The 24,308-nt window shown below is 29.3% G+C and overlaps 1 protein-coding gene across 1 annotated transcript in view; it reads right to left on the bottom strand.

Moving 5' to 3' along the window:
- Nucleotides 1–24,308, bottom strand: part of Mfe2 (peroxisomal Multifunctional enzyme type 2) — a 78,964-nt gene that overhangs the window by 14,595 nt on the left and 40,061 nt on the right. Inside the window, exons 23-25 of the mRNA XM_087168460.1 lie at nucleotides 23,672–23,816; nucleotides 4,655–4,785; nucleotides 602–742 (exon numbers count right to left, since the gene is read on the bottom strand). Coding sequence (XP_087024586.1) covers nucleotides 602–742; nucleotides 4,655–4,785; nucleotides 23,672–23,816 — 417 coding nt within the window. The remainder of the gene's footprint in view (nucleotides 1–601; nucleotides 743–4,654; nucleotides 4,786–23,671; nucleotides 23,817–24,308) is intronic.

A 24,308-nucleotide genomic window follows, 5' to 3' on the forward strand; every position in this document is an offset into this window, starting at 1 on the left:
TAAAACACTCCAATAAGAAGAAAAAAAGGACTTACAATTATTCTGAGATACAATAAAGGGACGTTAAGAGCAGTTTTAACCCCTTGACACATCATCAAACAAACTCCAAACTGTGCGGAATTATTAATTTCTTGATATAGAAATGATCTTGGATTGCACTGTAAACAACAACTCGCAACGGAATGCCGACAGAGATGCCAACTGCTCCGCACATCCCAAAATAATTTTTGAAAAAGACTGTAAATAACTACAAACTAAATTTTGTACATATTTTACTATTTTTGCTTGCTTTTTAAAAGGCATAACTACTATAAAGTGGTGAATTTTATAAGCTTACAAATTATTTAGAAATAGTGGTGGATAAAAATCTACTAAATTGATTTTATTAAACCAAGAATCACAATTGATAAACTACCACTTTAAAATAGTTATTTGCTGTCCGCAGTAAGTTAGCATCTCTGTGTTGCAGACGTCTGAGACACGTCAATTATTGTTCTGACATAAGAAACAAATGACGTCTTCGTATGTCAAGGGGTTAAAGAAGTTTATTCTTTCCTATTATGAGTTGCCATTGTAACTGAATAAGAGAATTTCCACCTACTTCTGCAAAACTCTGATTTGAATCATCAGAGGCTGGTGCAAAAGACATTTTTTCTTCTTCCTCTGGATTTTCCCAGATCGCTTGCAGTTTCTGAGAGGCTAACACATTCCCAGTAATTTTCAGTTTCCCAGACATAAATGCCTACATAAACAGTGATCAAGATTAATATAATAGGGTTACAAACTTTAAAAGTAATGATTTGTGTGGATGCTTCGATAAAAATAAGCAACAATAAAGCATTAATGAGGAAAACAAGAAATAAAATAGCAGCCAACACAAAATGGAAAACAAAAATAGATTCTATTACTATATAAGTAAAATTTTAAGCTGGTTATCAAGCATAGAGTACATATACATACCTGCCAAAATTGGAGACAAAAAAGAGGAGATTTTACTAGCAACATTTTTTAGGCTACGAGTAAAGTTTTAATACATCATGCATAATAATAGAATTGACTTCCATGAAAGAGAAATTCAAAATTGGAAATAATATGAACACTTACATTTAACAAAGTAAAAAATATGTATATCAATCTTAATCCAAAGAATATTTTTTAAAACCATTATTTATAATTACTTACACCATTTTATTTCATAACCGTCATTGAACAGCCGAACCAATTTTGGGTTTACGACTACTATTGTTCAACTCTATAGCCTTGTAGTTTTGAACCCAATCCAGAAAACCAGGGAACTCCTGGATCAAGTATTGGGAGAAATTTGCCTTTGTGAAGGACTTTTTGTTGGAACTAACCCGCATTTGCGTGACATGGCGAGGAAAACCACGAAAACCACCCACAATTAGCTTAACGGTAAAGGGACTCTAACCCATGATCCGTCTACCACTGAGGATATTTTACGTCAGCACTGACCGCAGTGCAGAATTTGTATCGACCAGCCATCACTGGGATTCGAACATGGCTCACCTCATTGGAAGACAAACACTATCCCCTGAGCTATCGAAGCTCATTTAAACTATTAACACTAGACATACAGCAGTATTGGCCATAGTACCATCTATTGAGGAATAAGAGCATTCTTTTGCCACCAGCAGATATTTAATCACCAATTTTTTTTCTTCTTCAAAGTTCTTCAACATGTATGGAGAAATTTGGGTAAACAGGAGATAGTCGTAAAAGACAGGAGTCTTCAATAAAAAACAGGAGACTTTGCAGGTATGCATATATATTCTAGAAGTTTCACTGTAATTCTTAATATTTGTATACAAATATTCTGATCAACAAATCACTAATTTGGCAATATTTTTTTTCACCGAAATGAAAAAGCTGACAATGATTAATTTTTATTTCTTACATTTTTTTTTTATAACTATGCAGTGATGGAGCACTTTCTCTTAAAATTAGATCAATTACTTTTCATTTTGAAAAATTGTTTTCATTTTTTTATGTAGGAAAAGAGCCTTAAAGAGCACGAAAAAAAAACCTGAGTCTCAGGTACATTTTTGGACATATCAATAATGATGAGCATATCAGAAATGTCAAACAGTTTCTAAAGTCTAGAAAGCCGGTAATTTTGCCATAAGTCGGAAGAATCGCCTGATTATAACACAATTACAAATTGACAAACTGACTGCAATTATTTGTTTGTGATTGATCAAATAAATAAATATACAAAATTTGTTGTTATGTTTACATTATTTTCAATTTCATAATTTTGAGAAGTGAAAGATATAGTAAAACCTTGTTAAAATGAACTTAAAGGGCTCAAAAAATTTTGTTCATAAGAATAATACAAAAGATTTTTTTAAAACAAAATCATATGCTAACAACATTGTGTAATAAAAGTATAATTTCTTACTAGATAAATGAGAATCTATAAATCGCCACTAGAAGTTTACGTTAAAAGAAACTAGGCAGTAAATACAGGGAAAATAAACTCATGTAAATGAATCAACTTCATTAAATTTATTTAATATCTTAAACTAAAAGTGCTTAGGAATTTTTTTCTAATTGTTTATTAAAATAATGATTAATAACATTTTGAAGTATAAGGAAGAAATTTTCTTACGTTACTTTAAAACAGAACTTTAAATTAAGAAAACTAAAATTTGAATTTAATGGATCAAATAAGTTTCAGAGCTATAAAACTTTACAAACATATTATAAAACTTCCAAAAAAAGTCACTTTTTAATTTTCACTTTTGAAAAACTATTTGACAGTTAGTCAGAGCCCTAACCAAATACACGAATTGTAAAATTAAAATTGAAACCATATTTCCTTAAAGTTATCAGCAAATTTTTATTTTGTAAGACATCCTCAGTACCAATTAATTTGAATAATTAAGGTTTACCCTTTGAACCATAAAAATGCACCCCAGTACAAGAATATCCAAACATTAGATAAACACATTACAACTTAATTGTAACAACAGTTAGCCCATTAACAATGCAACAAAAATGTAATACCCAATCAATTCAATTTGCAAAGCCTTCAAAATACTTAAAAACCAGATTGTAAAAGGATAAAAATAAGGTTTACGCAAGAACCATGGTTAGTATTTTATAATTCGCAATAACTTGAATATTACCATAACTCAATATTTTTATGATTTCCCAACCCTTTTTTAACCTCATTAAAAATTTCTCAACATGCAGATTAACGTAATCGTTGAAACACGAGGCTTTGCATTATTAAGAATTACGTGTTGCAGGGTGTGTAGCCAGATTTTTCAACAAAAAATAAGCACCTTTCAAGTACTTTTTAAGCACTCAAAAAATATTTTTAATCACTTTCCAAAAAAAATATTATTAAGATCTGTACAGTACCTAATAAGAATTTTTTTTTCTATAATTCAAAGTAATTTATAAACATAAAATCAATAAAATTCAAAAGCATTTTCAAAAACTATACATAATCATTGTAAAATAATTTTTTGTAATTTAGAACGACAATCAACAAGGCAAAGAATTTTTTTTTTTTTTTTTTAAAAAGATAGAAAATTAAGCACTTTTTACAAACCCTGAATAAAACAAGCACCTTTAAGGGCTTTTAAAAAAAAGTAAATCAAATATATGCACCTTCAAGTATTTTTTAAAAATGCTATGCACCCTGTGTTACAATAGATCACTTCATGCATCTATAAACTTATAAACTAAACATGGCATTGCATCAGTGGTACAGATCAATATTAATGTCATAAAATATTTTTTTTAGATACAAATACTATAAATGCAAATACATGCGACGAAGTAATTATTATTTGTGGTAAAAATTAAAATTATTAAGAGCATTGGAAAATAAAATTTTTTGATTCTGGTTGGCTTTAAAGACAGTAAAAGTTTATGAAGTTTATAGAATTGGGTTTTATACATTTTCAACTCCATTTAACTTTCTATTGTCAGCTTTTAGCAGTACAAAAATTAAGAAAATAGAAGAATAAAAATTAGCTATAACCAAGGTGATAACAGTTTGTTTTACCCTTCTCTAGCAATACATAAAGTATAAGTGAAGTATTTCTTATCTTCATATCATCTGCACTGCCAGCATGAATAATACATTCAGTGCCTGATTTATCACAAGGTCCCTGAGGCCCAGGCCCCCCTAAACGTCACAAATAATTTCTTTTTGTGCTTTTCCTTAAGAATTGTCAATTAGAATTACGAGTTAACAAAGATTGAAATAGATATAAGCCGAAATTTACTAATATATTGTAATTTATTCATGTAATAAATAATTCACAAACACTTCATTATTAAACAGATAAATTTTGTTTAAAGCAACCTGACAGTTCTGTGCCTAGGGCCCCCACATTTCTCGATCAGGCCCTGACTACATTGACTCAATTAAAAATCGAAGTATTAAATGTAGACATTCAAAATTAATGACGAAAATAGGAATCCAACCATGAAGTTATAGCGTTGAAGTATAGAACTTTCTCAAAGAGAACATTTATGTTTATCTTTCTTAATAAATTTAAAAGAGTATTCTTAACAATATGACTAAGTACCTGCAGTAAAAAATCCATATTAAAATTTTTTTTCAAAATTTAAAAATGTGAATTGAATGTAGTTCACAAGTATTTGTAATACAGACCCTTTGAGGATCAGTAGATCCATCCATGATTTTTGTGAATAGTTCATCCTCCAAAATGAATGTACAGTCTGGTTTGTCATGTTTAGGTGTTCCTTTATAGACCGCACCAGAGCCATTCTTCAAATCCAAAGCTGTAATAAAGCAATGAAAGTAAAGTAATGTTGCTTAGTTTGTACAGGGGTAATACGCAGGGTGTCCAAAAAATATAAAAATGGTTAAATATCTTGAGAAATAAACAAGAAATCAAAAAACTAAAAATATAAATTTGACGCATTTTCAAAATACACATTCAATAAGGGAAGCACCTAACAAGGAGAAGGACTTTTGATTTGCTTATTTTTGCTAACAATGGGTGCAAATCGAATTTTTAAACATTCCCAGAAAAGGTATATTAAAACGAAATTTCAATTCCCCCCCCCCCCATTAAAATAACAATCCGGTTTTACAGAGAAAAAAAACGCTTTTGCAAGGATAAATACTTATAGTTATCGCCAAAGAAAATCATAATCGATCAAAATTTCAAACACTTTCCAACTACAGTACTCAAATCTGTTTTGATGGAGCAGTATTTTTAAAAGTTTCCTGGCTGTTACTGAATACTTTTTTAATTTCATTGCCAAACAAAATTAATTTATCGTCCATCAAAATTTCAACCACTTAAGACTAAGGAACCCCTAACAGGGTACAAAATTTTAATCCAAAAATTTAGTTAAGAAAATCCCAGAGAATTGGCGACATTGTATGTACAGGGCAAAAAAAAAAAAAAAAAAACCCGGACCAACCTAAATAAATTTTGATCTAACAGGGTGCATAGCCAAATCTTTCAACAAAAAGCATGCACTTTTTAAGTACTCAAAAAATATTTTTAAGCACTATATACATTAACAAAATGCAAAATAATTTTCAAAGACTTTACATGAACATGATAAAATTACTAGTTTCTAACAAAGAACGCTTTTCTTGTTTATATTAGCCATTGTAAAATGATCAAGATATTTTTCGGTTCGATATCAGAGGGTGGAAAATGAAGCCTGAATTTGAGCATATATTGCAAAATGCAGTAGAGTTGCACATGAGAGTGCAATAATCGCACCGAACCCAGCTCAGTAGACGCACATGCAGACTCGCAAGTATTTCATCAAACATGTAAAATGATTGGCGTTTTTATACTCTGGACCTACGGTACACCGAAATAGATTGTGGTTGAATAAATTGTGAATAATGTTGGATAGAACAATGTAAAAACCACGCTTTTGCATAGCACGTGGCGAAAATCGACATGGTTAAAGAAAAAAAATCTCATTTTCGAAAAAGGAAAATTAAGCACTTTTTAAAAACTCGCAATGAAAAAGCATCTTTAAGGGTCTTTAAAAAACGAAAATCAAAAATAAGCACTTTTTAAAAACGATATGCACCATGTCTAATGATTGTAGCTTCACGTTCTAGGATTTAATCTTGATGGCTCGCGGGGATGACCACAAATCAAATATGCTAATTAATTAGTACAGACTATATTTTATGCTACAAAAGCAGACACAAAAACTAACTTTCTCTGAATAAACATGCCTTTTTCTCAACGGATTCGGATTTCTGAACCCCAAAATATAAGGGGTAGCCATAATCTGGGCCAATAGTTTGGTCAGGAGAGGGCTTCTAAGTGTGGACCTTTAATGTTAATTTTACTGTGTGCGTATTTCGCTATATCTTGAGAACTTTTTAAGCGAATTGAAAAATTTTCGCACAAAATTCGTGTAACTAAAGATAATTCCATGCAAAAGATGACTTTCAGCAAATAATTTTTATTCATTATTTTTTTATTTAATAATGGTCGAAACAATTTTGAACTGTAAGGTACACAATTTTTTGCATCTTTTTAGGAAATATAATTTTATATCGCAAAATACAAAATTTGAGAAAAATCAGTTGAAAAGTTCCTGAGAAATTGATCAGACAATTAAAATGCGATTACTCAGAAACTATTCGACCGATTTAGCTCGAACTTTCTATTTTGTCATGTAAAATTATATTGCTTAAAATGATGCAAAATTACAATTTAAAATATTTCTGACCATTATTAAATAAAATAATAAATATTTACTTAAAGTTATTTTTTGCATGACAGTATCTTTGGATAAACGAATTTTATAATTGTGTGCAAAATTTTTTCATTTTGCTTAAAAAGTTATTGAGATATAAGGAAAAACGTAAAAAGTAAAATTAACATAAAGGGGTCCAAATTTTGGAGCGCTCTCCTGACCAAACTATTGGAACCATATTTCTCAGATTTCGGCTACCCCCTATACTTTGGGGGTCAGAAATCCGAATCCGTCAAGAAAAAGGCATCCCGTGAAGAAAAAAAATGACTGATGCGCGTTAAATCTGTCGAGTCACAAAGTCCTCCATGTTCCCATAACAAATCAATACCTCTGGGCGTACTTATCCAAGAGTCCCCTTGTCTTCTGGATTGGGTTCAAAATTACAAGGCTACAGAGTTGAACATTAGTAGTCGTAAACCCAAAATCGGGTCGGCTGTTCAACGACGGATATAAAAAGAAAAAGGCATGTTTATTCAAAGAAAGTACGTTTTTGTGTCTGGTTTCGTTACTTAAAATATCGTCTACACTAATTAATTAGCATATTTGAGGTCATTCCCTCGAGCCATTAAGATTGAGTCCTAAAACGTGAAGATCTAAGCATTAGATCAAAAGTTATTCAGGGTAGTATGTTTTTTCTTTTTTTTTTTCGGCGCACTGTATAACCACAACAAATCGAATCGTGTTATCTTCATACTTTTCAAAATAAAAAGAAGTTGATTAAAAACCTAAGAAATAAAAAACTAAAAAAAAAAAAACTTATAATTTTAGTGTTATATATTAGTGGTTCCCAATTATTTTTCGGCTACGGAAACCTAACTGACCTTTTGACGAAACCCAGATTTTATATTTAAAAAAATAATAATAAATAAAAAGTTAACATCAGCTATGCATTTTTTTTATTTATTTATATTTATTATAAAGCATTTCCTATTAATAAGTCTTAAGATTTCTAAAAACCTCTTGAGGCTCGCATTTGGCGAATGCTTACTGCGGGCCCTGAATCCATATCCAATGCATAATTTATTCAATACATTGTTTTTGCAAAAAAAGAAGAAAAAAAAAGGATTTTCGTAAATTTTGCTACTTTTTTTTCATTGGTAATTTATCCAAGCGCCCTTGAAAGGGTTAAAGCATTCACATTTCAACTATAACTCTGTACATGATGCAGTTAAAATTGTTTCCTAAATGGCGCTAACTTTCAGTTTCCACTACTTATAGATATAAGCCAACAGGTGCAACATTAAAAAGAATGAAATAAACTACAGTTTTCAAATGAACTAATAAAGAAAAAAAAATATCCGTGTTAAATTAAAAACAAAAGATCACTTCCTATCATTTGCGTACATAACTTCAATCAGCGCAACCCCCACCTCCGAAAAAAAAAAAAAAAAAAAAAAAAAAAAAAAAAAAAAAAAACGTTTTAGAAACAACACGTTTTAAATTTCCAGTCTCCCGAAGATAAAATTTTCCTTTTTATAATCACGTGAAAAACAAAGTTTTAAATTCTATTATTTAAACGCAGAATTTTTTTTTAAAACTTAAAACACAAGAATAATCTAAATTATTTTTGTTGGGTCTCCAGTCAAACAATTTATTTAAATGAATTTTTACATTATTTTGTATAATTTGTGGTTAACGTTGAAAACCGCAATTCTTTAAAAAGCTAAATATTATCTTGATCTTCTCTTTTCTTCAAATCATAATACGAGAAAGGGCAAATCAAGACCCTTTTACGTCTTTTATATGAAATTAAAACAAAATTAGATTGAAATTAATTTATGATTATCCGTAAAAATGTCTCCTGCATAGTTACGTATAAAAAATTAATTTCTTTACTTATAATTGGAAACTTGCAACTCGAGAATAAGTGAAATGATTATGCCTAACCATAGGATTAAAATCAAATTCAATTGGATACGTGTAAGTGACGTCACGAGCGTGTGTCGAACTTGATTGGTTTCTGAATCGACAAATGCCTTGATTCACTTACAATGAAGTCACTTGCTAATATCCAATTGTCAGTTTTTACCACATTTTGTCGATGAAAAAAAAGTAATTATTAAAATAAATATTAAATAAATTAAGAGCATGGTTTATCCAGTCAAAATATCGTTCAACAGATTCTAAAAGAGACAAAATATCGTGAGGCATTCTCTTGGTCATTTAAAATTTTACACACGTTAAATTTTGTTTTAAGGGCAAACTGCGGATAACAGTATCACTTACAGAAAGAAAGACATTTTGCGCTCCTCGCCTTCTGATCCGTCACGTCTTTTTTCAAGATTCAAGTAATTAATTCAAGCTTGCGCAGTGTCGCTGCAGGTAATCAAAAAGACTGCAATAACGTTAAGCGACAACATCCGCAACCAAAAACAGTTTAACAATGTAACAAATAAAATATAATTGCTTTTAAAGACTCGACAAAAAAATCTCAATTAATTATCACTTCCTTAAAAGAATCCTATCTTAATATGCAATCTGGTAATTAGAAACCTCTTTTTTACTTCCGAAGCATTGTGAAGGAACTCGCTGAAGCGTTACTATCACGCTACACTTATTAAATACGCGATCTGAAACAACTTCCTCACGATATACTTTTAGACGTTAAAAGGGTTTACAGAGTGTAAAAATATAACCGGACCACCCTTAATAACTTTTGTTCTAATGATCGGATCTTCACGTTCTAGGACTCAATCTTAATGGTTCGAGGGGGTAACCTCAAAAATGCTGATCAATAAGCGCTGACGATAATTTTAGTTACGAAATCAAGCACAAAAACGCATTTTCTCTCAATAAAACATGCCTTTTTTTCGACGGATTTGGATTTCTGACTACTAAAATATAGTGGGTAGCCGCAATTTGGGAAATATGGTCAAGAGAGAGGTCCAAAATTTGGACATCTTAAAGTTAATTTAAATGTTTTGCGTATTTCGTAATATCTCGGGAACTTTTTAAGAGAATCAAAAAAAATTTTCACACAATTACATACCTGCCAACTCTTCCGGATTTTCCGGAAGACTTTATTTTTATATTAAAAGTGGTAGTAATTATATAATTTTTTTCTTTTATAAACTTAATTTTTAAATGATTTTGATCACCACTATTCTTACAAAAATTAAGCACATATATTAATATGCGTTACTATCATGGTTGTCAACTTAAGTTTTCTCAAATACAACGTATTTGTTTGCTTAAAATTGAAGTTTTAATTCCATTTTAATACCACTGGGAAAAATGATAATGTAAGAGATTAAAAGTTGGCAGGTATGCAATTATAAAATTCATTTGTCCAAAAATAATTCCATGTAGCAAATAAATTTTAAAAAAATATTTTTTATTATTTTATTTAGTAATAATCGAACAAAGTTTGAATTGTAAGGTATACATATTTTTGCATCATTTTAAAGTACGTAATTTTAAACGGCAAGATTCAAAATTCGACCGAAATCGGTTGTAATTTCTGAGAAATCGAATTTTAAATATACGATTTTTTAAAAATTAGATTTCCCAGAAACAATTCGTCCGATTTCGCTCAATTTTTCTATTTCGCCACGTAAAATTACATTCTTTAAAATGACGTTAAAAATTGTATACCTCAAAATTTGTTCGACTATTATTTAATAAAATAAATGTTTATTAAAATTTATTTTCTGCATGGAATTATCTTTGGATACATAAATATCATAATTGTGTGCAAAATTTTTCAAATTGGTTTAAAAAGTTCTTGAGATATAGCGAAATACGCAAAAAAACAAATTAATATTAAGGGGTTCAAACTTTGGATCTCTCTCCTGACCAAACTATTGGGACCGTATATTGCGGCTATCCCATATTTTTTGAGTGGCAGATATCCAAATTCAGTGAAAAAATGGTACGTTTATTCAGAAAGTTCGTTTCTGTACCTAAATTCATAATTTAAAATATCGTCTGCAATAATTAATTAGCATATTTGAAGTCACCCTCTCGAACCATTAAGATTGAGTCCTTGAACGTGAAGATCTGATCATTAGATCAAAAATTATTCAGGGTGGTCCGTCTTTTATTTTGCACATTGTACAAATATTGAACACGAGTCCAATCGCATGTGATTCTGTTGGGACTTAAAAAGACGTCCGAATTTCTTGCTCTAAAAGCGGGTCCTTATTTAGATATGCAAATGTATAATTACTCAATTGATAAAGAAAACAAGGATTAAAAACAATAAAAGAGTTATGTTTGAAAAATCAACTCTTTAAATTATCGACTCACCATAAACAAACAAACAAAAAAAAGGTTAATTCACTTTAGAAAAAAAAATTCACCTGTAAGAAGAAACAGAGATTGGCAAGATTAGGCTAACCGGAAGTAGTTCCTGACCTCTCGTTTATGGAATTCCGCTATTGATTTTAAACGAGACCTTAGCAAAGTTTCGTGGTTTAAAACAACGTCTTGTTATATATTATGTCAGTTATTATGTATGTGTATCTATTTAATCCATTCCTAACTATTCTGATATGTGATCATATGATGATCATTCTGTTATAAATAAATATGATTTCTATACTATAGCAGATAGTTAAATCACAGTTTCTTTAACTACTATTAAAATTATTTTTAATTTATTATAATAGTTAAAAAATAAATTAAAAACAAATTAAAAAATAACTTATAATTAAAATACATAAGAAGATCACAATCTGCGACCAGGGGCATTTTAACTAAAAAAATATATAAAAAACTGCATAACTCGCAAATATATATATATATATATATATATATATATATATATATATATATATATATATATATATATATATATACACACACAGTAGAGTCCCGATTATCCGAGTTAATGTGGACCACGATTAACTCGGATAACTGAAAAACTCGGATAAACGAGATAAAAAAAGAAAGAAAAAGAGTTGGTATAAATGTAATACATTTAAGAAATATAAAATTTATACGAGTATACCACATATAATTCCTATTATTATTAAAAAGCTTACTTGAAAAAACTTAAAAAGTATACTTTGCGAGAATTAAAGAGTTTTTACTTAAAAAAAGTCCTTAATCGTTTTTTGTTTTACATAACTTTGGTGCTTTTCTGCAGCAATGTTTCGCCATTTTTTAGGGATAACAGGAAGGCTGGTGTCGCCTCTTTTTGTTGTTCTATGTATTCAGTAGCATTTTCGACAGCTTTAAGTTCATCTGTGTGAGAGATTTTTATATGTTGATTTTTATCATCACTGTCTTCATCATCTTCGCTAGGTTAATTTTCATTATTGAAGTTCAAAATGAAGAATAAAACAAAGAAAAATTATAGACATATGAAAAAAAGGGGGTGGGAAATAATAAGTAAAAAAAAAAAAAAAACAACAAACAATATTTTATTTAAAAAAAAAAAAAAAAAAAAAAAAAAAAAAAAAAAAAAAAGTGAAATGTTAATTAAAAAACCGGAAAAAAAAGATATAATCTTTTCTTCAGCCCACACGATTATATCCGCAAAACAGAGTGCTTTCTGATATTGTATCAATAAAGCCAAAGCAAAATATATTAATACAATAGTGTGAGGAGCACTCAAAAAATTTTTTTTTATAAAATAACTACATAAAAATAGATCATAAAAAGTAAATATAACATGTAAAAACAGATAATAAAATAAAATAAAAAGAAAAAATAAAATAAAAATAAAAAACATTAAAAAATTAATATATTATTATATAAAACATTAATATATATATATATATTATATATATATATTATATATATATATTATATATATATATTATATATATATATATATATAATTGTTCTTTAAATTAAAAAAAAAAAGAAAGAAAAGAATTACAACATTAAGATTTCAAAAGCAGAGATTTTAGGACAACTCTACTGTGTCAAGAGTATGTGTGCCTCTTCAAAATCTTTTGCATTTTAAAATTTTATGAAAGAATTATTGTTGTTATTATTTTTACTAAAACATGTTTATTGTTTAGAACATAGTAATCGGGTTTATTTAAAAATTAATGTAAGAAGTTCATGTAGAATAAAAAATTATTTGTTTTTTTCAAAGTCCTCCTCTAAAACTTGCAAATTTCTGACATACACAATTGGGATACCTTGATAAAGAAAACAAGGATTAAAAACAATAAAAGAGACGATCCTGATTGGTTATTGAATTGTGGCATTTTTTTTTACGTTACCAACTGTTCTTTCCATTCTATTTCGAGTAAGCTAAGACCCTAAAGTAGCAATTTTCTTAACTGACAGATTCTATAATCTTTCTCAAATATTTTAATTCTTTCACTGTATATTTCTTACTTAACACAAAGACATTCACGAAGCCATGTAGAACATAAACAAACTAATTATGCATCGAAGTTGCCAGGTACGCAAAACAAATATACACAAAATAGATAAACAAATAATAAATCCAATTTAAGAAAAGACGTAGAAGAGAAAGAATTATATTTCAGCAATTTCGATGTGCGATACGACGCAATATATTTGGCTCAGGTTTTAGGTTCCCTATAATGCAGCAGTATCGAATGATCAAGAATAAAGTCTATAAATTTATAGCATTCAATAAAAGAAAACATACATTTAAACGATTAGAAGATTTAAAAAAACAATAAAATAAGAAAAAGATTTTTTCAAAGATTAATAAAGAAAATGATAGAAAATTATTTTGATTGTTAAGATGTTGTCACCTATTGTTGAAGTATAGGAAAATACTAGACTTATATTTTATGTTAAATTGAACTTCAAAATCTTACATAACATATACATAATTTTGTAGAATAATTTGTAACATCCAAAAAAGCGTCTTGATATGATTTATTTCTATTAAACAATATACTAATTCTATTAAATAATATTTCTTATTTTAAAACAATATTTTAAAATAAGGAGAACACAATTCCACCCCCCTTTTATTGTTGTTGTTGAGAAAACGATTATTTTCAGTTTTAAACTTTAGTTGGCATAAGAATAACACTCATCTTTTAAAGGCGACAGATTATCCTAGATTATTAGAGCTTTGTTAGTACGTTTTTCTATTAAAAAACAGTACTTAAATGTTGTAAAAATAAACATGAATTTTGAGAAGAAACGATTTTATAAATATAACTTTTCAGAATCGTTTTCTAATTTACAATTTCAAACTTTTGCTGCCATAAAATAAGATATGCCTCTTTAGGTAGCAAAATATCTTATAGCAATTGATTGTCAAAACGTTCTTAGTAAAAATAATAATTTAATTCATAAAAATAATAATTTAAAATAATTAAAATAACTATTTTTTGGGGGGAAAACGATTCTATAAATAACGTCTTATGGAATCGTTTTTCAATTTTAAACTTTTGTAGTCACAAAAATAAGACATTTTTTAACACAAAAAATTTTCCTAGAGCTATAAATTATGGAAAAATCTGAAAGCAGAGTTGAGGTAAGTCTTGATTTCGTTAATTTTAATTAGGAAATTAGACAACAGTAATGTAGAAAGAGAGACAGAAGCTTACGTCTACAAGTAATCCAAAGCTTACCGTAGCTGGACAAACGAACGCCCATACTCGGTAGCGGAACTGGCAACAAGCATCCACAAAAAAATGATTTGAGGAAGTAATAACAACAAGTGGAAGTAAAATGGCAAGTTTAACAAAATAAAAATAAACGTCAAATCTTGTTAGTTCCCGCTGTCTTTTAAAACGAAAAGTGAAAACGAAAGTTAAGGAGTTAGAAAAATAGGTCAAGCACTATCTCTCTTCTAGATTTGCCAGTGCAACGACCCGAGTCTAAAAAGGAATCAACAATGGATTGAATCCATCGGCTTTTGCTTCCTGCTGAGGAGACTGAAATGTCAGGTCTTCAGTTTTTTTTTTTTTTTTTTAAATTCGATTTCCGGAGATGTCAGTGGAAATAGATTTTACAATTAAGAACTTTACGAAACAATTATACTTCCACACCGTGGAATCCATTTTGAAACAAGTTTTTTGCTAGGTGCGGAGCTAATACCTCTCAATGATGGTATTAACGTCAAACAGTGATCGACGTCACACTCTTAAAAATAATTATAAAAATATCTCAATAATTTGTTTGAAAAATCAAATTTTTAGAAACATTTTCCCCTATGTATTTATGCTTAATAGAGAGATTTCGCACTTTCACGCATTTAAGTACTGCGCAGCGCAATAAATAACTATAAAAAACTTGCTTTCCCATACAGTTTGCGCAGAACTTAAGTACAGGAATGGTAAAAAAAAAATTTAAAAATAGCTAACTTAAAAGTGTAGATTTAATTTAATTTCTCAAGATCTATTTCATTCAAATTTTATAATTTGTTATTTAAATTTACATTCTTTAAAATAATTTAAAAACCTTTATACTTTACAATTCAAAATTTTTTCGACTATTGGCGATCGAATTGGGCTATAGGTGGCGTATAGCAGAACTCTCTACTTATGGCAACACTTCGCATGTTTTCACTACTAGCGTGTGGAGAGTCATAGAAGGCAGTACGTTAATTTCTGTCTTTATTTTCAAATATATATATATATAAAAAGAAAACTTTTTAAGTTAGACAACTATACGGAACTGCAAACTATATTGAACATAGTTCTAAAAGAAAGCGTCATGGTGTTTTTAAAAAATATTTTTAACAATTAAATAAGAAAAATATTTAGAAAAGGGTATATTTCTATATATTCGTAGTATATTTCTATACAACTGAGAAGACAAATCCAAACTCTCGATCGTTCTCCCGACCAAACTAAATATACTAATTAAATAGTACTAACAATTCAGTTACTGAAAGAAAAAAATAAAAAATAAAAACATTTTTCTATGAATAAACAGTCTTTTTTTTTCTCTCGGCGAACTTAGATTTTTGTCCATCAAAATATGGTGCGTATCACCACGAATTTTATTAGCTAAGTATGGTCCGTATAGTAGGAAAAGCAGTTGAAAGTTAAGAACCTTTTAAGTTAATTTCACTTCTTACGTGTTTTGCCTGCTCTATGGAACTTGTAAAGAGAATCGAACAATTGTGATACGCAATTATAAAATTATTTTGACAAAGATAATTCCTCCTGAAGAATAATTTTAAATAATTATTTATTATTTCACTTAATAACGTCACAAAATTTTTGAATTGTATACACATTTTTACATTATTTTGAACTAGATAAAATAAAATTATAAAATCTGGACGAAATCGTTCAAATAGTTCTTAAGTAATATATTTATATAATTTTTTTTTAAAAAAAAGCCGTATTTTAAAATTTTCATGTCTCAAAAATATTCTACTCATTTCTTTCAAATTCTGGATTTTATGATTCAAATTATATAGTTTAAAATGAAATAAAAATTCATATACCTCATAATTCAAATTTTTTTCAACCATTATTAAATAAAAACTATCTAAAAAACAATAAAAAATAATAAATAATTTTTAAATTTTTTTTCTTTACTAAGAATAATATTTAAAAAAAAAAAAAAACTAATTTTACGAAAATTAATTTTTGAAAGCGAATTTTTTAAACAAATTTTAATTATGCGAAATTGTTTTTTTTTTTAAAACAAAAATTTTTCGTTTAAAAGCTTTTTGAGATATGGTGAAATAGGCAAAATGTAAAATTAATATTAAAAGGGGGCCCAAATTTCCAACAGCTATCAGGAAATTATTTCGCATTACCATATTTTAATAGATAATAATTCAAATCAGTCGAAAGAAAGGTATATTTATTAAAAGAAAATATATTTACGCTTCATGTTTGCAAGCCAAATTAATAATTAACGGCGATTGATTTTGAACCAATAAGATGATGCTATACCGGGGGGGGGGGGAAATCATTCATCATTAATTCTCTTTCACTTACATAATTGCGTCACTATTTCTTAAAAGGCGAAAATAAAAAGCAAAATTCCCTGTATTTTCAGAGTTTCTAAAGAAGGTTCAGGTTTTCCCGATTCTCGCTGCGAAGTGGCAACCCTGACTTAGTATCTGAAAATACGATCATCAGTCTTTGAGGTATCTTGAGTGACATGCGATATATATTTTTTTGTTTATTTCTTTCATGAAACCTTTGACGGTGATCGGAGTCAATTTCAAAAGTTATACTACCTACGTTTTCAGTCTGAGGTTAGGTAAATGTTTTTTATTTCCCTTTTTAGTTAGATTGAAAAATATAGCTCTTCAGGGTGCGTAGTCAAATTTTTCAACAAAAGTTAAGCACCTTTAAAACACTTTTCAAGTACTCAAAAAATATTTTTAAGCACTTCAAAAAAAAAAAAATCATAAACAGGCACGGTTGGTAAGTTTTTGACAATTGACGGTTTTATCCGGTTTTAACCGTCATGCAAAAAAAAAAAAAAAAAAAAAAAAAACTTTTGGCATAGTTTTTGACAATTATGAAAAATCATGAAATTTTGAATCATGTAAAACGAATGGCGTTTTCCTACGCTACGCACTGACGGTACGCCGAAATAGATTGGGGTTGAATTAATTGTAAAAACGTTGAATAGAACAATATGAAGCGTCTTCTTGTACAATACGTGGAGAAAATCAACAAGGTAAAGGGAAAATTAAGCACTTTTTAAAAACACCCAAAGTAAAAAGCACCTTTAAGGGCTTTTAAAAAACGAAAATTGAAAATAAGCACTTATAAAAACGCTACGCGCCCTGTTCTTACATTTCTTTTTTTTTTAGTTTATAAATATCTTTTTAGTTTTAAATCTGTTACCTTAAATCCGAAAGTGGCAAAATTTCCATTAGCGATGTTGAACACAATTGAAACTTGCATTAGAAACAGGCATAGAACATAGAAATGGTGAGTTAAATAGCCTCTAATTAAAATTTGAGCACTCTAGCTAATCAGCAGAATGTGGTTACAATTGCAATGGACAAAAAAAAAATAAAAAAAAGACATATTTTGGCTGCAGCCAGAAAACATTTAAAACTTAAATTGTGATCTAGTGCACAGAGTGCTAATTAAAAGAGTACTTTAGTTTCACAATAGTCAAATTTTGATTGTAGATAAATTTGGTACCATGAAATATAAAGAGGTAAAAAAAAAACAATAGAAATTTCGATTGCCTTCAAGTGCAGATCTCCAGTTAAATTTTAAGCAAGTCCGAAAGTTAGTTGGTATTAAATTACCATATGACAGCATATTTTGCTCATAGTGATCAAGAAACTATTGAAACGTATTGTCAAAACTGTTATTATAAATTCTATTTGGTGACACATTCCGCATGTTGCAGTCAGGAAAAGATAGAAACTTTCAGGTCTCGAAAAAACTCAGAAATTTTACCCGTCCCCGAGGACGGCTTGTCCAACAATGTACCCGTCCTCCTTTTATACTAACCCGTCGCTTCTAAATAAATAAAAATATAATTTTCTCTTATTTATTAAAAACATTTATATAATTTGCACAATGAATTAGTAGTTACTAGGATTACTAATACTGGAATTACATAATACAGTAATAAAAGAAATACTAGGTTACTAATAGTATCTTAGTGTTTCGTTTATGAAATAATTTAAATGACAAAGGCAAGTTATATGGATTGTCAATTAACAGGAAAATGGCCGTCCGCGCGGACGTCGCATTCGAGAAATTCGTTGTCCTCGGGGAATTTTTGACCGCCGAGGACGGGCGGACGGCTGCTTTTCGAGCCCTGGAAACTTTCATTGTCTCCAGGCACGGAGATCTAGTAGAGATATAAGTGCTCTACTTAGTCAAAAAGTGATCGGAATTTTAATAATGGAATCAGAATTTTAATGCAATACTCAAGAATAAAGTGTACTAAATAAGTACACTCCAATTTTTAAAATAAAATATGAAGAAAAAAAAAACAGGTTTGTTGATTTTTACCAGGAGAAACAGGTAAAAACCAGTAGTTACTTGAAAATCCAGTAGAGCTGGCAGCTTTGCATGTAGTAATTGTTTTAAACCTTATTTGTGACCCAAAAATTATTTAAATTAAAATGATAGAAAATACTTGTTTCGAATGATTATTTTTAATTACACTTAATTAAGCAAAAATTTTAATTAACATTTCATTCAATTTTCTTTTTATTGAAACTTGCATATAATGTATCCTGCATGTGTATGGCTAACACAAAAGATATGAGACTTTTAAGACCCATTAAGCAAGCGTAATGCAAAAATTAAAACAGGAAACACATTTAAGGGCTCGTTTAAATGACAAAGGCAAATCCTCCAAAGAAATTATAAAGGAATACAATAAAACCTTTATTATTACTATTGATAACAGAATGTCTCCTGAAATAGTAAACCGACACTATCTGGCGTATAGGGCTGTCTATGGGTTGAGAAGATTTATTAAATCTAGGTTTCTTTCTAGAAAAACAAAGTTCTCCAAAGAACTCCTGGATCAAGTATTGAGAGAAATTTTCCTTCATGGAGGACTTTTTGATGGAACTTACCCGCATTTGCGTTACATGGAGAGGAAGACCATGAGAACCTCCCACAGTTAGTCTGACGCCAAAGGGACTAAAACCCATGATCTGCCTACCACTGAGGATATTTCGCGTCAGTACTGTGGTCGCTGCAAGCCGGATGCGGATTCGTATCGATCAGACACCAGTGGGATTCGAACCCAGTTCACCTCATTGGAAGGTGAGAGCTCTATCCCTTGAGCCATCACGGCTCTCTTGCAATTAATGAAAAGAATTGGAGATCAAAGATAAATCGAAATCATTATGGAGAAATCTTCAGAGGAAGGCATTGGCCCACATTGTGATGTCTGGTCAACTATGATGATGATGACTATCAAACCTTTAGACAGAAGGTCAGGAAATATACTGCTGAAGCCTTAAAAGAGCGGTCTCCCAGTTTAATATAAAACAAAGCATTAAAATATCTCTATTGTCTTAACCTCCAAAATGAGAAATTAATCTCGAAACTGCTTTTGTGTAATCAAGAAATCTTCGTAATTTTTATACGAATTGCTTTTTTGAAATATGAGAAATGCATAAAACCCCAAGAAAATTGTATATACTTATAATCCTTCTTGCATTTATATTGGTACATTTTAAGTTATTTGAATGCAATTAACGTAAGAAAACAGGTTAGCATTTAATATTGAAAAAGGAAAAAACTTCTTTAATATGTTTTTTAGCCTACATGCAATAGAGGCATATAATTACTGTTAAACTTTAATAATTCAAGAGTATGTCCATAACTTGAAGTACTAATTTCAATTCTTTGGCATAAAAAACACCAAAAACCAAATATTTTTTCAACATCAGGTTCGGTTAGTCCAATTTTTTGACAATATAAACAAACCTTTTTCTTTCAAACATCTAAATCAATTTTATTCTTAATTCTAATTCTATGAAAAAAAAGAAAACAATTTTTTGAATGAATATCAACTGAAATTTTCTCTATTGTTAACTCTTTCAGGGTTGTGACCACATATCACACGATTTTCCCTTCACAATCGAAGGTATACAGGGCGCATAGCCAAATCTTTCAGCAAAAAATAAGCACCTTTTAAGTACTTTTCGAGCACTATATACATTAACAAAATGTAAATTATTTTTCAAAGACTTTAGATGATTATGATAAAATAACTAGTTTCTGACAGAGAACTCTTTTCTTGATTATATTAGCCGTTATAAAATGAGATTTTTTCGGTTCAATATCAGAGAGGGGAAAATGAAGCCTGAAATGAAGAATATCTTACAAAATGCAGCAGAGTTGCACATGAAGGTGCAATTATCTCACCGAACACAGCTCAGTGGACACACATGCAGACTCGCAAGCATTTAATTAAACATGCAAACTGATTGCCGCTTTCATACGCTATGGACTGACGGTACTTCGAAATGGATGGTGGTTGAATGAATTGTGAAAACGTTGAATAGAACAATGTTGAAAGCACACTATTGAATAATACATGGCTAAAATCGATATGGTAAAGCAAAAAATTTCAATTTCGAAATGAGAAAATTGAGTATTTTTTAAAAACACCCAATGAAAAAAGGATCTTTAAGGGCTTTTAAAAAACCAAAATCGAAAATAAGCACCTTTAAGCACTGTTCAAAAAAGCTATGCACTATGATATTGTTCATTATTTAATATTTTAATTCGAGATAGCATAAAATTTTAGTCATAATGACAAATAATTCATAAGACAATTGCTGTTCAGAGAATTTGGTTTATTTCATAAAATAAAAAGTAATCACTTTCTCAGCAGCAAAATTCTTTCATTTCCGTAGAATAGCAATTGATGCTTTGTTAAATGAATAAAATTTCCTACTGTTGATAACTTTTTGATAAACGCTTTCATTTTTTGTTGCTTTCAGTAAATTGTGATATGTTTTCCACGTTATTAATTAAACATTATAAAAGTTATTAATTAAATTACTTCACTCTCTGATCAAGAAGTTTTTTTTATTGTCATCCGTTTTTCGTTGTGAATCTTGATTTGGGCTGGCTAATCAAGTTCTTCAAACTGGATCAACTTCAATCCAGCTCACCCAGACATAATCTATCACATGACCTACTCAAATACAGATTACGCTGTAATCTGAATTTACTCGGGCTAGTGGAAACATGGTTTAATCATATATTGTGATAAATGATAGCCTGTAATTTTTTATTATTATGGAAAATTGAATAAGGGTTTGTATTAGCTATTTTAGTTTGGATGTGATAAATGTACCGGGCACCAAAAAAAATGGACCACCCTGAATAACCTTTGATCTTCACCCTCTAGGATTTAATCTTCATGGTTCGACGGGGTGACCTCAAATATGCTAACTAATTAGAACAGACAATATTTTAAGTTATGAAATCAGACCACTCAAAAAGGTACTTCCTCTGAATAAATATGTCTTTTTTTCAACGAATTCAGATTTCTGATTCTCAAAATATAAGTGGTAGCCGAAATATGGGCCCCATAGTTTGGTCAAAAGAGCAATCCAAAGTTTGAACCCCTTAATGTTAATTTAACTTTGTGCGTACTTCACCACATCTCAAGAACTTTTTAAGCGAATCAAAAAACAAATTTTAGTGAATATTTATTATTTTTTTATCATTTTATTTAATAATAGTTGAAAAATTTTGAATTCTAAGGTATATGATTTCTCACACCCTTTTTAAAGTAAGTAATTTTTCATGGGAAAATAGAAAATTTGAGCGAAGTCGATTGAATAGGTCCTGAGAAATTGAATTGTAAATATAAGACTTTTTTAAAATTTGATTTCGCAGGAACCACTCGACCAATTTTGCACAAATTTTGTATTTTGCCAAGCAAAATTATTTACTTTAAAATGATGTAAAAAACCGAACACATTTCTATTCAAATTTTTTTCGACTATTATTAAATAGAATAATAAAAAATAATACATATACACTAAAATTTATTTATTACATCGAATTACCTTTAGACAAGCATATTTTATAATTTCTTGCAATTTTTTTAAAAAGTTTCAGAGATATGGCGAAATATGCAAAAGGTGAAATTAACATTAAGGAGTTCAAACTTTGGATCGCTCTCCTGACAAAATGATTGGGACCATAACTCCCAGATTGCAGCCACCCTTTATATTTTGGGGTCAGAAATCCGAATTCGTTGAAAAAAGATATGCTTATTCAGAGGAAGTATGTTTTTGTGTCTGATTTCGTAACTTAAAATATAGTCTGCTCTAAATAACTAGCATATTTGAGGTCAACCATGAAGATTGAGTCCTAGAACATGAAGATCCGATCAAAAGTTATTCAGGGTGGTCTGTTTTTTATTTTGCACACTGTACACAGTTTTGACTTTGATACCTCGAGACCAGTAGCAATTGTATCAGTCAAACATATTTACTTTTTCAAAGGATTCTATTTTAATACCATTAGAATCCCCGTGGCAGAATCACAGCGACATTGTTGGAGAATGTTACAGAGCTCTTGCAGAAAGACTTTTCTTTTTGGAAAAAAAAATTCTTTTCTTTTCTACAGAAATTTACTCCTAATATTTGAATCATGCATTTAGATAATCACTTTTTGACACGCTCAATTTACACCGATAGTATCGTAAATCGATGTAATGTTTCAATCGTATTTTCGGCAGTTATTGATATTGATTTTCACATATACCAGGATATATTTCAAACAATATGGAAATTTCAAATCGTGCATTACAGTATTTACTTTTTAAGGCAATAATTCTATCGAATTTTTGGCATTTTTTGCTATTGATTTTTCCATAGTTTTTATACGATATTATTTATTAAAACAACCTAATCTTGAAACGAAACACACATTTGAGGAGTCTGATTCACGTGATTTCGTCGTCGATCGTTTTTCAGCAACTACTACAGATTTCATGATTTTTAATTATTTTTTTAATGTGATGATTATTTACAAAATGCGAAGAAGGAAATAATTTGTACATCCCCCCCTAACAAAATTTGATAATATCACGCATAATATTAAAATAAAAAATTATTATATGTTCAATTAAAAACAAATTATATACTTTTTTCTTTGTAAACACACCACTTTTGTTATTTTAAATTAGTAACATATATGTTTCTTATTATTAAAAGTATCTTGCAAAAACATATTAGTGCTAGAGAGTTTTGTCGCAGATAGCTCGAAAAAATTCTGCCATAGGGATTATAATATTTCTGAAAGAGGCTTTTCTCATAATAAGCATTTCTTGTTTCAATGATATTAAGGAATATTTTAATAGCTCAAAAAAAAACCTTACGTATTTCATTCAAATTTTGATTTGACAGTTTTTATTAATATACTTTTTTATGTCATATGGTGATGCTTTCACCTATTATGGTTTTACTGTCCTTCAAAGTAAAAATTCCTTGACATGCCAACTAATGTTTTGATGTGATTAATTATTTCTAAATTAAAAATTTATTATCAAAATTTAATTGTATGATGAGAGTAAATAAACAGATTTTTCTTACTCCAAGTTGAAACATGCTTCCCACTTTTCAATATATTCCACTGATAAACAGTTTTAATGGAGGCAGCCAAATCAGGATTTTTCTTCAGCTTCTCCCCAAGATTCATAAAAATCTTGTCACATTTCATGGCAGGCTCAGCATCCACCTACAAAACATAGAAATATCTGGTAATAAAAAAAGTAAGTGTGCTGACTTTCAACCCTAAGAGAAAGCTATACCGTGAGTGAAACTTTCAATAGCAAATTCTGTTTCACCTCCACTTCATAACCCTGTCATAATTTGTTTGTATATTGATAATTTGAAACAATTTTTTCAATATTTCAAACTTTATGGTTTACTTGAATTCAGTTTTCTCTATAATGTAAAGTATCAGTAGGGCAGATTTGTTGGCAACTCTTTCATCAGTGCAATATTAGGTGGGTCAAAGTTGCTCACACATTAAGGACAGATAGTAGAGAGAATGAAAGAACAACCATGCCTTGTTCGGGATTCGTACTCTGGACCTTTCTGATGTGAGGTCAGCTCCCTGACCACCAGATAATCTGGTCAGCCAAGATTGTTATAAAAAATTTATAAATTTTTTTATTTAATTTAAATCTTTTTTTTATTACCAAATATATTAAGTTACAATTTAAAT

This window comes from Parasteatoda tepidariorum, chromosome 7, assembly GCF_982258835.1.
Source record: "Parasteatoda tepidariorum strain Cologne lab strain chromosome 7, Ptep-v5.0, whole genome shotgun sequence".
Taxonomy (NCBI): Eukaryota; Metazoa; Arthropoda; class Arachnida; order Araneae; family Theridiidae; genus Parasteatoda; species Parasteatoda tepidariorum.